General features: G+C 38.2%; 1 protein-coding gene and 1 long non-coding RNA gene across 5 annotated transcripts; both read right to left on the bottom strand.

Annotated features, from left to right (window-relative positions):
* Positions 1–3,850: 3,850 nt before the first annotated feature.
* On the bottom strand, positions 3,851–6,546 carry LOC119560548. The gene is made up of 2 exons (XM_037874053.1): positions 4,025–6,546; positions 3,851–3,968 (listed from the first exon to the last, which is right to left on the bottom strand). Exons 1-2 carry the CDS (start codon positions 6,500–6,502, stop codon positions 3,870–3,872), a joined length of 2,577 nt encoding a protein of 858 aa, XP_037729981.1. The 5' UTR covers positions 6,503–6,546; the 3' UTR covers positions 3,851–3,869.
* A 2,885-nt stretch (positions 6,547–9,431) lies between these two features.
* LOC119560517 lies at positions 9,432–14,243 on the bottom strand. 4 transcript variants are annotated; one of them, XR_005221022.1, is made up of 5 exons: positions 14,157–14,243; positions 13,719–14,067; positions 10,339–10,803; positions 10,041–10,278; positions 9,432–9,983 (listed from the first exon to the last, which is right to left on the bottom strand). It is a non-coding gene; the product is annotated as an uncharacterized LOC119560517 (long non-coding RNA). The 4 variants fall into 4 exon arrangements; XR_005221021.1 differs by having other exon boundaries at positions 9,432–10,278; XR_005221024.1 differs by lacking the exons at positions 13,719–14,067; positions 14,157–14,243 and adding an exon at positions 10,889–10,963 and having other exon boundaries at positions 9,432–10,278.
* Positions 14,244–15,286: the final 1,043 nt, after the last annotated feature.

Below are 15,286 nucleotides of genomic sequence, written 5' to 3'. Positions count from 1 at the left end.
TGCTCAACTTTCATAAAATAATTTTTTTTCTTAAGGAATACCCCTATTATATTGCTTTTACATGAATACCCTTAATGTTTATATTTGAGCGATATTATCGCGATAATATCGAGGTTTAGTCCGCAAACTATCAAAACTATCGATGGGACTACCATCGATATTTTTGCAGCTCTACCCTCTAGTGTAAAGATGGCCTCAAGGCAGTGTTGGAAAATTCGAATTATACCGGTATCGGAAAAAATATACTAAACAAACAAATATATGTACTAAAAATGGCATACGGCCGGTCGTGGTCACACTTTTATATAAGACAATGCGCAGTAAGCTTGCTCATTCCCCAGTTGAAGGAGCGTAAGCACAGAGTAAAAATAAATTAATAAATAACAAATTAATTTTCTGGGCCTTACTTATAAAAGCTATCTACTTTAAATAAGATGACATACAGCTTAGAAAATTTAATTACCTTTGCTGAAAATACGTATTTTTTTTTAACCTATGACAATTCTCATCTTGATAGATTTCACCAGATTTTGTGTCATTGTTTCGCTTTTTATTTAAACTAACCTCTGTTGACTCTTGCACCAAGTTTATCTTTGGCATCCCATTTTTCGTGATACCACTTACTGTGCTTATATAAAAGAACTTATAATAAATATTTTAAAATACTTTGCCTGTGCAGAGCGCATGGGTCAGCAGGCGCAAACCAATAGAAACACAGTTTATTTGTTTCTTCAATGCATTTGCTGACTAAATATTTCGTCGATTTTGACGCTATAAAATATTTATTTCTTTATAAAATATTTGAACGTGGATCAATGTTATTTCAAACATAGCATCAGGATTTTTCAAATGTAGCTGTTTGGCTTTATGAACTGCTCAGTTTTGGATTTCATTTCATCCATTGAGGACATAGTTTAAGTACATTACAGTAGTTCTGCATTTAAAATTAGGTTCTCTTAACTTGTCGTCAGGGCAATTACTTTCCGTTGGTTCTATAACCAATGTAGGTGCAACAGTTACATTGCCTTTAACAACTGTCTTGTCTTCTCAGATTTCCAATTCTAAAATATTTCTTTTTCATTTCCTGCATCATTCCCGGCTTGTAGGACTAATCTAAGGAAATGTCAGAATCTGGAATGAAATTTGTGTTCTTTGTAGTATGCTCATTTCGAAGGGCATACAATAATTGCTGAGCTGTTGGATTTGAAAAATTTGAATTTTATTTTGATAAGCCAAATAAGTTTGCAGGTGGATCTTGGGAAAACCAGTAAAATTGTAAATTGTATGCTCTCATTCTGTAATTGGCAACTTTCTACAAGGTGAGTTCCAAAGTAAACAGGACTTAAAAAAAAAAGACAGAACAAATAGTTTTTTCGGCAAAATCAATTTATTTTATTCAAAATGGTCTCCTTCTGCTTTAATACAGCGTTTTGCACGGTCCAAAAGCATGTCGAACGAGTGTTTTAGCTCCTTGCCCGGTATGGCCGCCAGTATGCCGGTGCAAGCCTTTTGAATGGCCTCTACGTCTGCATAACGCTTTCCTTTCGTGGGCAAATGCATTTTTCCGAAAAGGTAGAAGTCGCACGGTGCCATATCAGGTGAATACGGGGAGTGGTTGATGGTTAAAATGTTATTTTTGGTCAAATAGTCGGACACAAGCGTCGATGCAACAAACGCCAACTTCCATCTTCGCGATATTCGGGCCGAACACGTCGAATACGCACCAAACGCTTCAAAACACCAAGGTAGAATACCGCATTAACGTTTTGGCCGGGTGGAACAAATTCTTTGTGGACAATACCCTTGGAATCATAAAAACAAATCAGCGCCTGGAGAAGTCAAAAGTGAAGACAATCACTTTTGACTTCTCCAGGCGCGATTTTTTTGGTTTCGGCTCGTCCGGCGCCTTCCATTCAGCACTCTGGCTGGGATCATATTGAAAACACCACGTTTCGTCAGCAGTCACAATCTTGTAAAGGAGTTCGGGTCTTTTTTGCCGTCAGTCAATTTGTGCGAAACAAACCGTGCACACACCTTTTGTAAGCCCAAATGTTCGGTCAAAATGTGATAAATCGATGTTTTGGAGATGTTCAATTCTATTTCCATGAATTTCAATGATGCTTTCTTCTGATTTTTTATGAATTCACGCACAGTTTTGATGGAATTTTCGGTGATCACGGATTTTGGTTGGCCCACATGATCATCGTCATTTATGTCCTCACGACCACTTTGAAAACGTTGAAACCACTGGTGCACTCTGCTACGGGATAGGCAATCATCGCCATAAACTTGTTTCATCAATTGAAACGTTTCGGTAAAAGTTTTACCAATTTTAAAACAAAATTTAATGTTGGCTCTTTGTTCGAAGCTCATTTTCGCACCGATGACAAAAACATACTGACACTTAAAACGCAATAACCTCACTTGCAATAGATGAAATGTCATGAAGTTTTTACTGGAAGTCGATAAACGATAGCAGATTCTAACGCACCAGTTGACATAAATATGTGTATTAGAAAAGGCATACATTGACTGCGGCTTTAAGCCTCCGCAATATGCTATATCATTCGACTGCGTTACATTTTCGTTGGCTACCACAATGGATTAAAATAATAAAATAATACAAAGAGAGTCTTAGTTACAAGAGTGGTTGATTTCTCTAGCGGCTTGACGTTGGTGGAAAGCTGAAGGATCATAGGATTATGAGTTGCGGCCTAGTGCCAGGATCAGGGGCAGGCAACTTGTTTGTGCCAGGACTTCTTTTCACGAAATATTAGTAATAACATGGGGAAAGATTTTATGAAGACATCTCAAGCATTCAAAGTTGGTAGCCAGTCTTGCCCAATTTGAGTTGCTGATTTGGTTTATCAGCTGTGCAACGCCGATTTTAATTTGAGATTCAACGGATGCGCGCTCGTCTTTTAAAAAATAACAATTACACAGCAGATCCAATGAAAAGGACACGTCCAGAAATATTAATATTTATAACTTATAATTATAATTTGTTTAATTATTATAAGTAACCCCTTTTTGCCCAAATATAACATTTTGTTGAAATATTATTATCTTTTATCTTATTTTTGATTTTTTCAATGGAACATATATAAGTAACTTCACTTTTGTAACCTCTCATCTATTGGATGATTGCATAAGTTTGTCCCGATTCCTCTAGGTGCCGTTCGAAAAGTTTGGGAGGGGTATTATATGGTGTTGTAAAGGTAAAAGTGAGAAAGTGTCAATTAACCATAAAATTATTTCATTTGTAAGGACCTTTTCTAGGGCTGGGATAGGACTCATTCCGGCCAGGTCCTCTACAGTTAAATTTGTAAGGGAAGAAAACGCGGACTGGGAGTTTCCAACTGGATTTTTGGGAAAACTAATATGGGCGCCTGCGTCGCGCAGAGTAAGCGGCTCGAAAGCGCAGCTTTGGGGAGGGCTATCAGACAAAAAAAGGGGGTGGGGTTTTTGCCGGAGACTTTTTGGGAAAACCTGATCACCACAGTTTTTCCGAGCGCATAAGAATACTACAGAATACTTCTACTCAGGCACCCTGCCGAAACAAACTGCACACGAAGCTCAAGAATCTCGTGACGAATCGCAACTTTCTAGCTATTACAATTTTCGAGATCACAGCATTTATACGGACGGACGGACTGATATGGCTAGATCGACTCGGCTAGTGATCCTGATCTAGAATATATACACTTCTTAGGGTCGGAAACCCTTCCTTCTACCTGTTACATACCTTCCGACGAACCTAATATATCCTTTTACTCTACGAGTAACGGGTATAATTACAAAAAAGGTACATCTTAAAAATTCTTATATTAAAAAATAAAAATTATATTTTGGGACAGTCATCACAATTTTTAGTTACAGTTGTAGTCTTTATAATATATCCACAATTCCTCATAGTCCTGGTGTTCATAGATGGACAGACTCAAATACTCTTCGTCGATAAAATTTTTCTAAAACAAAGGCCATTTTATTATTCAGAGTAGTCAAACCTGATCAGCTTTCTTACCGGTTCAATAAAAACTTGACTGACGAAACAGCTTAACTTCAATGGACCCCGAAGTTTTGGATCTCTGACTAGTTTTAATGCTTCAATTGCTCGCTCCACGAAATCAGCACTGATGAGCTGCACTCGAGAATTAAAATGCAAATCGATGAACTGGATTTGCGAGCATTCTTGAAAAGAGAGCACAAGATGATCCGATATTTCCATGAATTTTGGATAAGATTTGATTTCTAAGCATTCAAGACTGCGGAGGTTTCTAATAAGGGAAAAGCTGAGTGCCTCCCAAATTCCACACCTTAGTTTTTTTAATGATGCAATTTGCGTAATTCTTTTAACCTCTTCAAAGTCCAGATACCGGTGGGTTATAGCTAGATCCTCTAGTGTGTGTGTTAAGCCAGCGGGCAATGGCTCAAATATAGTTTTAACAGAGCACTCATCATTTGGCAATTCGATAAACAATCTTTGACGATCCAAGTGCTGAGCCACTCCTTTTAGGTTTTTAAAATATGATGACATAAAATCTCGAGAAATGTGGTCTGGTATGCGAGTCATTAAATTTTCTTTCTGCTCAACTTTTTCAGAATCTCTCTTCGGAAAATTTCTGCGCCCAATTATAAGTGATGTTAATTCAAATAGCCGAACAAGGCCTCTGATATCAATTAATTTTTTAAATCTGTAAATTAGCTTCTGCAATGATTTTATTTTTGAAAACTCATCGGCTTCATATTGAACAATTGGCGCACCTTTGACGACCAGTCTCTGCAAAGTGGAGCCGCTTGCCAGATCCAACATTCTGAAAAGTTCCACAAGGGGTGTGCAACCTTGTTCTTTTGATATGATCAGTTCCTTAATAAAAATTTGTTGTGACCCAATCTCGAATGCAACTGTCCCCTCTGCAAGCAAACGAACCGGGTTTTTAAAATCATTCAGACAAAGTTTCCTGAGAAGGCTTTTTATAACATTTTCTTGATTAAGGCCAACAATTAAATAAGTCAGTTCTGGTAATTCGGACAGCATTTCGAGGTCCTTAGGATCAGAGAAACCGCATTTTAGGGTTCTTAGAGATTTGATGGCAGTCACTTCATTCAACTCGATAGGGTTAAGTTTAAAAACGCTTGACTTAGCTTCATCCTTGTTTGTTTCCATTATCAGTTCTTGAAGAGAAAGATTTTGCCTTGAAGCTAATTTAGCCATAAAGTCTTGAAGTGATCTTCCTTCATTATTACCCAAAATTCGCACAGACCTTAAGTTCTTAAGGCTTGCCAGTGGGGCAATATCATTGGTGTCAAGAGAAAATGCGTTAGAAAGTGTTAATTGACCAGTTTTAATGTTAAAACTTATTTCCTTTTTCTGATCACTGATGGTTAGCTCTTCCTGAGTGGAATCAAAAATGTTGAGCATGTTCTCTGGAAATTTGTTATCAAAGGAATCCCCAATATCGATATGGTTTAAATGTGCCAAATGCTGAAAGCTGCGTGGGTCGTTTAGTTTGCCATGAAATTTTCTAAGAGATTTAATATTAATAAGTTCCAGTGTCTCATTAAAATCAAGAGATCCGCCGTCAATTTTGAGTTTTTTAATGATATTATTGGTCCTCATAGATAGGGCATTGAAAAATGTTTTTAAGTTGCCGCGTTTATAGGTTATTGTAATGTTTTCTAACCATTCTAAACTGGCTAGGGGAACCAGCAGGGTCTCATCTGAGTACGTCTCAAAAATACTCATTTGAAGAACAATAAACCTTTGTTTCCGATTAAACACTAACAAAACGTCTCTTGTAGATAGGCTCATTTCATTTTCCGAAGACTGTAAGACTTTAAGAACACCAGGAGAAGTTTCATGGCACTTTTGCATAGAAGTAATTTCAAGCCTTACAAGGTGTTCTTTAGCTAGGTCTGAGAGTTTCTCGATGTCCCGGGCGTCGAGAAAGGCACACTGCACCACTTTCAAAGATTTTATTCGAGCCAATTCTTCAGCTTCCAAGGAATTGATCGCTCCATTTAAGAGCCGAAAATGTTGGAGAGATGGAACTTCCCTGGAAGCTAGAGCGGCAAATAGGGCCTGTAGCGAACCGTTTCTTGGTTTTGTGGTAATGGTTAACTCTTCAAGTGCAAAAAGATTGTGCAGAAGATGTATGTTTTCGGTGTCGGAAAATCCACAAACTAATTTTTTCAAGGACCTGCAATTGGACAGTGCTGCAATTTCCTGCACTTTAATCACCGGTGTAATTTGGGGTCTCAACTTCCAGCCCTTTTTTAGTAGGTTTCTAAGCACTTCTGTAAATGGATTCATTGTGTTTATTATCAAACTAGGTACCTTAACCAATTCGAGCTTTTTAAAAATTTCAACAAGAGTACCTTGTTCATAACTACCGTTTATTTCAAGGCATCTTAAATGTGGCAAAGTGAGCAACGACCCATAATCCGAAGCACTAACTCGGTTCAGAATAAGGCGCAGATTCCCCTTTGGGTTATAGTCCATTAGACAGTCTTTTGAAAGTATTTTTCTTTTCCACTGAGACTCCTTCAGAATCCTATATATTTGTTGCGAAATACTTATAAACGTATGCTTTGAAAGAACCTCTAGACTGTTCAGGTAATTCATTTTAGAAATAGGCTCAATACTTTGGGGGTCCTTAAATCCACATCTTAAATTGTTTATCAACTTAATCTGAGATAAAGCCGTGGTTTCGTCAAAGTTTAAAACAGCATGATCTATGGATAACTTTCTGAGCAGCACGGGCTCCTTTCTAGCCAGCGCTATAAGAAGGCGCTGTAAAGTACCCGGTTCGTGCTCTCCGTCAATTCTTAACTGTTCCAGTATTTGCATTTTTGCTAATGGGGCGTATTCTGAGGCATCACAGCCCAACTTCATCTTAAAATCAAAGCGAATCACCTGATTGCAATATGGTGCAATATCGGCTAAACGACGACCCATCATTTCGCTATTCAAAACGGTTAGATCTCTCAAGTTTTTGTTATCGCAGCAGCATCTACATAACTCTTCAACATCCACTCTCGCATTTAAAAAGAGCTCTTCGAGGTTTCCAAATCCCGTAAGGTCTTCGATGGTGTACTCTAGATAGGCAAAATACACAAGTATTGTTAACTGGATTAGACAATACAAGAAACCAACCATGTTAGGTGTTTTATAATAAGTACTATCAATATTTGAACGATAGTTGTTACTTGTATCAAATAACTGCCGTGCTTATCCTGATAAACAAACTTTATTATACCCGTTACTCGTAGAGTAAAACTGTGGCTCCTACAGTTTTGATGCTAGAATTAAAATTTTAACTGAAATGTATTGTTCTCATCAATACCTATCGATTGACCCAAAAAAAATTGCCACGCCCACTGTAACGCTCACAAACCGCCCATAAACTTCAAAAAATCGTAAATATGAACGCGGATATCTCGGAAAATATCAAGGATAGAGAAATGGGATTTCAGATTTAGATTCCGTAGGCTTGATCGCAGCGCAAGTTTGTTACGCGAATATGCCACGCCCACTCTAACGCCCACAAACCGCCCAAGCCTGTGGCGCCTGTGTATTGGTCTCGTCAATACCTATCGATTGATCCAAAAAAAACTTTGCCACGCCCACTCTAACGCCCACAACGCTTAAATCTGTCTACCGCCGGTAGGTGGCGCATTTCAATCTCGCTTTGCTGCTTGCATATCTCCATTTTCCTTTGGTCCCTTTAGCTGAGTAACGGGTATCTGATAGTCGAGGTGCTCGACTATAGCGTTCTTCCTTGTTTATATTTTGTATACCATTGGCTCACCAGAAATATGCATTCTTAATGCTTTCAAACTTTTTTTTCTCCTCAGTTGATTCATCACGGATGAAAATACCTCTATGTGCTCACTATGGTAATTTTCTGGAGTGTATCTCAACTCGACACTGGTCAAGTTGTCATTCTCTTCAATGGCAAGGTATACGGATTTCCAATATATGTTCTTTGCCTTCGCTGGGAAGCTCTTAAGACGTGTGTAGAGCTCAGAGAAGTCGATAGTTAAGCTTGCCGCAGAACTCAAATAGAGTAAGAAAAAACTTTTGTAAAAGTCCTTGTCCCACTCATAAAACAGTTCTCCTAACTGCTTGCAGCAAACGATAAAATTAATTAGGTCAACATATTTTAATTCTTCCGGTGTATTTGTTTTATCGCAATTGTTTTTAATTTGTTTGAATAACTCATAGTAGCAAAAGTGGTTCAAATCCAATATCGTCATATGACCCATTCTTTTGTGTACACTCTTAAGTGAGTATCTCTCATAATATGCACTTCTAATATTGTGTTTGTTTGTTTTTAGCAGCACAAAATTTTAGCGTTCCAGTCGTAAGCGAGTTTTAAGTAAGACTGAAGAGAAAATTGTCAAAATGAACTTTTATATTTAGCGATTTTGCAAACGGCTCTCTGAAAATTGATGTCGCGTTATCAGCTTATAGATATAATGGCTCTCTTTTCTTTAGAGAACTGTTGATTCTGATTCTCTTAAGCGTAAAGACGTTTCCTTAAAAATAACCTTAACTAATAAAGCAATAGTCAATATTATTAAATATAGAGTAATCTCTTTCAATATTGTCAAACATTACTAATATTTTAAATTATAAAACATATGGCTAGAAGGACCTTCTTAAAAAATGCCATGTTTTACTGTCCTTAAAAACTTCTGTAAGCTGAAACTGAAAATGCAAAGGACTTTGACAGCCGTATAAGGGGTCCATGAGGGGATATTTTTTTAGCCTCCTCGAAAACCCACCTTAGTATTTTAGGGTAGGAAATTGGACGATTCTCGCCACCTCTTCTTAACCAATGTATCTGTGATTAACGATGAAAGGTGTACCCTTTCGCGATTTATTCAATAATAATTTCTCAAACCGATATTTTAAGCAGTGCACGTCAGGTGGCAATTCGATAACCTTCCATTGTCAATCAAAGTGCTGAGCCGGACCTTCCAAATCATCATGTATGAAAATTAAAATTAATAAATCATTTTTTCGCAGCAGGATTTTTGAAATTAGCCGGTCTGTCCTATGACCAGAGTTTCAGCCTCTGGCAACATAGTCTCGCATGCCATTCAGGACATCGAATCTGTAGACCAGTTTTCGCAAGGACTATATTTTTAAGATTTCTTTGGTGTTCGTAAAACACTATGCTGGAGACTAGCTCCTCTTTTAGCTGTTCTAGGGTTGAACAAATACTGGAGTTCAACTTTCTGAAGAGGCCCACTAGGGATCCCACTCAATAAAAGGTGATAATCAGCCCACCCAAGGAAGTCCACCAAGAAGATCAATATTTTCAGCTCCGTAGGACCCGCAAATCAGTGAATCAAGTTCAAAAATGTTTTTTTGTATAATTCGGTTTTTTTTAATGAGTAATTTGTATGTAATATTGTTCGGATTTTAACGAATGTTTGTTATTATTTGTTAACAGCGTTGATAAGCGGAAACAGAGAGCAAAAAGCGTTGTGTTTTTAAAGCTTTCCCTCTCGCACCCACATGACATCCAGAAGAGACCCTGTCACCGAAATTATCTCTTTATGTTATGAAATTCTCCAGAAAGTACTCTTTTTGCACAGATTGTCTGTTTGTCTAGTAAGATACTCTTATTTATAATGTATGAAACAGGAGAGTCCTGATAAGCAGGACCACATCCTGATGACTTCCCATCTACGAGTGCTGCCGCAAGGATCAAAGCATCAAGGATGGCAGAGGTGGTAAAGGAGGAAACAACGGAGGAGAGTGCTATACACATCGATCCTGAAGCTAACATGTTCGTCATCCGGTTGCATGAAAAACATGTTAGCTACAGGATCGATGTATACAATACTTTCTTCACTTAATATTTGCTTTTTGACTGGCTCTGCCATCGCCGATGTTTTGATCCTTGCAGCAGCAGCCGTGGATGGCAGTCATCAGGATGTGCTTCTGTTTCACAGAAATCTTCTGTTTCCTACATTTTAAAAGTATATTATTTTAAAGTACTCTCATCCGTGGTTCCCTCCCTTACCGGCTCTGCCATCGCCGATGTTTTTATCCTTGAAGCAGCACTCGTGGATGGCATGTCATCCAGGATGAAACTCGATTACATGACCAACATGTAAGCTACAGGATCGATGTGTATAGTACTCTCATCCATTATTTTCTTGACCGCTTATGCCATCGCCGAAGTGTTGATCCTTGCAGCAGCCCTCGTGGATGGCATGTCATTCAGGATGTGGTTATGTTTCAAAGGACTCTTATGCTTCCTACATTATAAAAGAAGTATATTACTATATAGTACTCTCATCCGTTATTTCCTCCTTTACCGGCCATTTGATCGCCTAGGATTTAGCCTTGCACCAGCACACGAGGATGGATCCAGGATGAAATCCGATTGCATGGGAAACATGTTAGCTTCAGAATTGAACTAAATAGTACTATACTCCGATGTTTCCTCCTTGACGGCCGGCTACATTGCCGATGATTGATCCTTGCAGCAGCACTCGTGGATGGCATGTTGTGGATGGTTATGTTCACATTATAAAAGAAAGTATATTACTACATAGTACTCTTATCCGTTAATTCCTCCTCTACCGGGTCTGCGATCTCCGAACTCGTGTTTGGCATGTCATCCAGGATGAAATCCGGTTGCATGACAACGTACAGTACTCTAATCCGCTATTTCCTCCTTGACTGCCTCTGCCATTGCCAATTTCATTATCCTTGCAGCAGCACTCGTAGACGGCATGTCATTTATGATGTGTTTCTGTTTGACTGGACTCTCCTGCTTCCTGAAAGAAAGAGCATTACTTTGAAAGCAGAAACATTATGTGCAAAAATAAAAAAAGAATACGAAAGCACTTCAGGAAATCTTACATTTCTCGGACAGATAAAGTCTCTGCTAAGGAATTTTTGGTTTTCTCCAGCGTCAGTGTGAGAGTGAATTCAGAGTCAGACTGCCTGCTAAGTATTTTTCAGCTCGACAAAATGACAGCTGATTTCACATAGCCTACTAAGATGAAATTTTTTAATATCAAGCATAAACAAAACCTAAACAGCTGATGCAATAACACTAATTTACAGATAAAATTCTCCAAGTATGGATCTAGGATTCTAGACAAAATTCTATAAATTCTATCCATCGACGTTCAATGGTGGTTATTATCTTCAAAATTCGGGAAAAGTCGACACTAAATGGATGTAAACAATTTTTGGGATCATATTTATACCCGTTACTCGTAGAGTAATAGGGTATACTAGATTCGTCGGAAAGTATGTAACAGGCAGAAGAAAGCGTTTCCGACCCCATAAAGAATATATATTCTTGATCAGGATCACTAGCAGAGTCGATCTAGCCATGTCCGTCTGACCGTCTGTCCGTCTGTCCGGATGAACGCTGAGATCTCGGAAACTATAAGAGGAAGGCTATTGGCTTGGCGTGCAGATTCCTGAGCTTCTTACGCAGCGCAAGTTGGTTTCAGCAGAGTGCCACGCCCACTTGCCGCGTGGCAATTTTTTGGATCAATCGATAGGTATTGACGAAACCAATACATTTCAGTTAAAATTTTTTATCTAGCATGAAAGTTGTGGGCGCCACAGGTTTGGGCGGTTTGTGGGCGTTATAGTGGCGTGGCATATTCGCGTATCAAAATTGCGCTTCCTACAAAGCTACGGAATCTAAATCTAAGATCTCGATTCTCTATCTTTGATAGTTTCCGAGATATCCACGTTCAAACTTACGATTTTTGAAGTTGGTGGGCGGTTTGTGGGCGTTACAGTGGGCGTGGCAAACTTTTTTTTATCAATCGATAGGTATTGATTAGAACAATACATTTCAGTTAAAAATTTTATTCTTGCATCAAAACTGTAGGAGCCAGTTTTGGGCGGTTTGTAGCCGTTAGAGTGGGCGTGGCACTCTGCTGAAACAAACTTACGCTGCGCAGTAACCTCAGGAATCTGCATGCCTAATCCCAGTATTGTAGCTCTTATAGTTTCCAAGATCTCAGCGTTCATACGGACAGACGGACATGGCTAGATCGACTCGGCTAGTGATCCTGATCCTATATACATTATGGGGTCGGAAACGCTTCCTTCTGCCTGTTACATACTTTCCGACGAATCTAGTATACCCTTTTACTCTACGAGTAACGGGTATAAATATACTCATAATTTGAACTTACTTCTTGTAAACTTTGGCAACAATGGAAAGGTAATTTAAACGCCGTTTGAATGATACAATACTTTTCTTAACCCATTCAGTACTTATTGAAAAGGACGAATTTGTGTAAAAATCCATCTTTTAAACTTTTTTCCTCGTCTTGAAAACTTAAATTTTTTGATGCAAAAAGTTTCTGCAAACAAAAATATTAGTAACTACAAAAAGAAATTTTCAAAAATCAGTTTGCTTACATTTTGTATGATTACGCAAACTGCACTCTCACTTTTAAAGCTATCGGAATAAAACCTTACCAAAAGTCTTATTTATTTTGCAGGTAGTGTATGAGTCGTAACGGACCGGATCGGGCAACTATATCCTATAGGTCAGATAGGAATGACCAACAAAAAATATTTTGAAAAAATTAAAATGTCGGTGTTTTTGACATATTAATTTTTACTCTTGCGAATATATTTCTTTTAAGTTTTCAGGATTTGGAAAAAAAATTTTAAAAAACGAACGATCTTGTCATATTTGTAGGATCCAGGATCCATAGGAACGATTGGATAAATAATGTCAAAATAATACAGACCACTTTTTATACCCGTTACTCGTAGAGTAAAAGGGTATACTAGATTCGTCGGAAAGTATGTAACAGGCAGAAGGAAGCGTTTCCGACCCCATAAAGTATATATATTCTTGAACAGGATCACTAGCCGAGTCGATCTAGCCATGTCCGTCTGTCCGTATGAACGCTGAGATCTCGGAAACTCTAAGAGCTACAATACTGGGATTAGGCATGCAGATTCCTGAGATTCCTGCGCAGCGCAAGTTTGTTTCAGAAGAGTGCCACGCCCAATCTAACGCCCACAAACCGCCCAAAACTGTGGCTCCTACAGTTTTGATGCTAGAACAAAAATTTTAACTGAAATGTGTTGTTCTCATCAATACCTACCGATTGACGCTTACTTTAACGCCCACAAACCGCCCACAAACTTCAAAAAATCGTAAGTATGAACGCGGATATCTCGGAAAATATCAAAGATAGAGAAACGGGATCTTAGATTTAGATTCCGTAGGCTTGAGCGCAGCGCAAGTTTGTTACGCGATATGCCACGCCCACTCTAACGCCCACAAACCGCCCAAATCTGTGGCGCCCACAATTTTCATGCTAGATAAAAAATTTTAACTGAAATGTATTGGTCTTGTCAATACCTATCGATTGATCTAAAAAAAGTTTGCCACGCCCACTCTAACGCCCACAAACCGCCCAAGCCTGTGGCGCCTGTGTATTGGTCTCGTCAATACCTATCGATCGACTTAAAAAAAACTTTGCCACGCCCACTCTAACGCCCACAACGCTTAAATCTGTCTACCGCCGGTAGGTGGCGCATTTGCTGCTTGCATATCTCCATTTTCCTTTGGTCCCTTTAGCTGAGTAACGGGTATCTGATAGTCGAGGTACTCGACTATAGCGTTCTTCCTTGTTTTTTTTATTGGTTTTTAGCCGTTCTGATAATATTCTTATCTAGTATTTAATATATTACTTACTGCATAATAATTGACGGAGTTCCAGCAGCTAAAATGTTTGTCATCCGGTTGCATGAAAAACATGTCTGCTACATGATCGATGAATACAGTTCTTTCATCCGTTATTTGCTTCTTGACAGCCTATGACATCGCCGAGGTTTGATCCTTGCAGCAGTACTCGTGGAGGGAATGCATCCTGGATGAAATCGGGGTGCGTGATCAACATGTAAGCTACAAGATCGGTGTGTATGCTGCTCTCATCCGCTATTTCCTCCATGACCGACTCTGCCATTGGCGATGATTTGATCCTTGCAGCAGCACTCGTGGACGGCGTGTTATACATGATGTGTTTCTGTTTCACTGGAGTCTCCTGCTTCCTCATTATAAAAGAAAGTATATTAATATGAAAGCAGAGACAATCTGTGCCGGTATCGACGAAGGCACTTCAGGAAGGCTTACATTTCTCGGACTGATAATGTCCCTGCTAGCCAATTTTGGTTTTTCTTGATGTGAGTACGGACTCGGACTGACTGCTAAGTATTTTTCCGGCTCGATAAAATGACAGCTGATTTTACAAAGCCCACTAAGATGAAATCAAACAAAAACACCTCTCAACGAGGTAAAAAGTAGTGCCGAACGCGCCCTTAACAAAAATTTCTGATATCAACAATTGTGACGAAAAATGATATTACATTCGATAAAATAAATAAACTATATTAAATTTATGATTTCGGCCCGCAACAGTAAATATTTATTTACCTACACGTAAATTTTCTGATGTAGCGTACCGAATACATAAATTTAATATAGTTTATTTATTTTATCGAATGTAATATAATTTTTCGTCACAATTGTTGATATCAGACATTTTTGTTAAAGGCGCGTTCGCCACTACTTTTTACCTCGTTAAGAGGTGTTTTTGTTTGATATCATACATTTTTTTTTGCATAAGAGTTTAAGTACCCCAATACCATGACTAGGAGTCGTCCCCATGAATATTAAACTTTTTAATAACAAGTTTTATCGCTTCAATTACCTATTTTAACAGCACAATTTTGGAATCTCAAGGGCTGTATAGTTTCAGATTTCAAGAGAAATCTGTCGTTTCTTACATTTCCCGCCGAACTAGCGGGTTTTTCCAAAGTGATAGAACAAATAGATCAAGTTTCCTATTTCGATTAGCTTCATGCAAGTAAAGGACCCTAAAACCATAACAGATTTTCCGTTTGAAAAAATCGAAAAAGAATATTTTTCATCAAATTGGTTTTTTTCTTGATTACTCGAATAAGTATGAAATATTACGTATACGGAGCTGAAACGAGTTGCACTTTTTATCGCTTAATATCTTCCAAACGGTAATTTTTAGGGCAAAAAGTGTTTTATATTACAAGTTGAGGAATCTCAAGGGCTATATGATTTGAAATTTAAAAAGAAATCGTTCGACTCAATTTTGAGAAAATAGTCAAAAAGTTGTTTTAAAAAATAACTCTTTTATTATAACTTTAAATCTATTATATCCAGACAATTTTACTGTATGAAGAGTATTTAGCAAATTAAATTATCTTTTCAGAGATATATAGCACGTTTCT

This window comes from Drosophila subpulchrella, unplaced genomic scaffold (genome assembly GCF_014743375.2).
Source record: "Drosophila subpulchrella strain 33 F10 #4 breed RU33 unplaced genomic scaffold, RU_Dsub_v1.1 Primary Assembly Seq354, whole genome shotgun sequence".
NCBI classification, from domain to species: Eukaryota; Metazoa; Arthropoda; class Insecta; order Diptera; family Drosophilidae; genus Drosophila; species Drosophila subpulchrella.
The sequence above is the reverse complement of the archived record's forward strand: the minus strand, read 5'-3'. Positions and strand labels throughout refer to the sequence as shown.

What these genes read in the sequence shown, in the direction of transcription:
- LOC119560548 (XM_037874053.1), bottom strand. Translation starts at nt 6,502, where the DNA reads ATGGACTATAACCCAAAGGGGAATCTGCGCCTTATTCTGAACCGAGTT. An exon ending in GTCAAGTTTTTATTGAACCG is followed by an intron (nt 3,969 to 4,024) that starts GTAAGAAAGCTG and finishes CCTTTGTTTTAG; the next exon opens with AAAAATTTTATCGACGAAGA.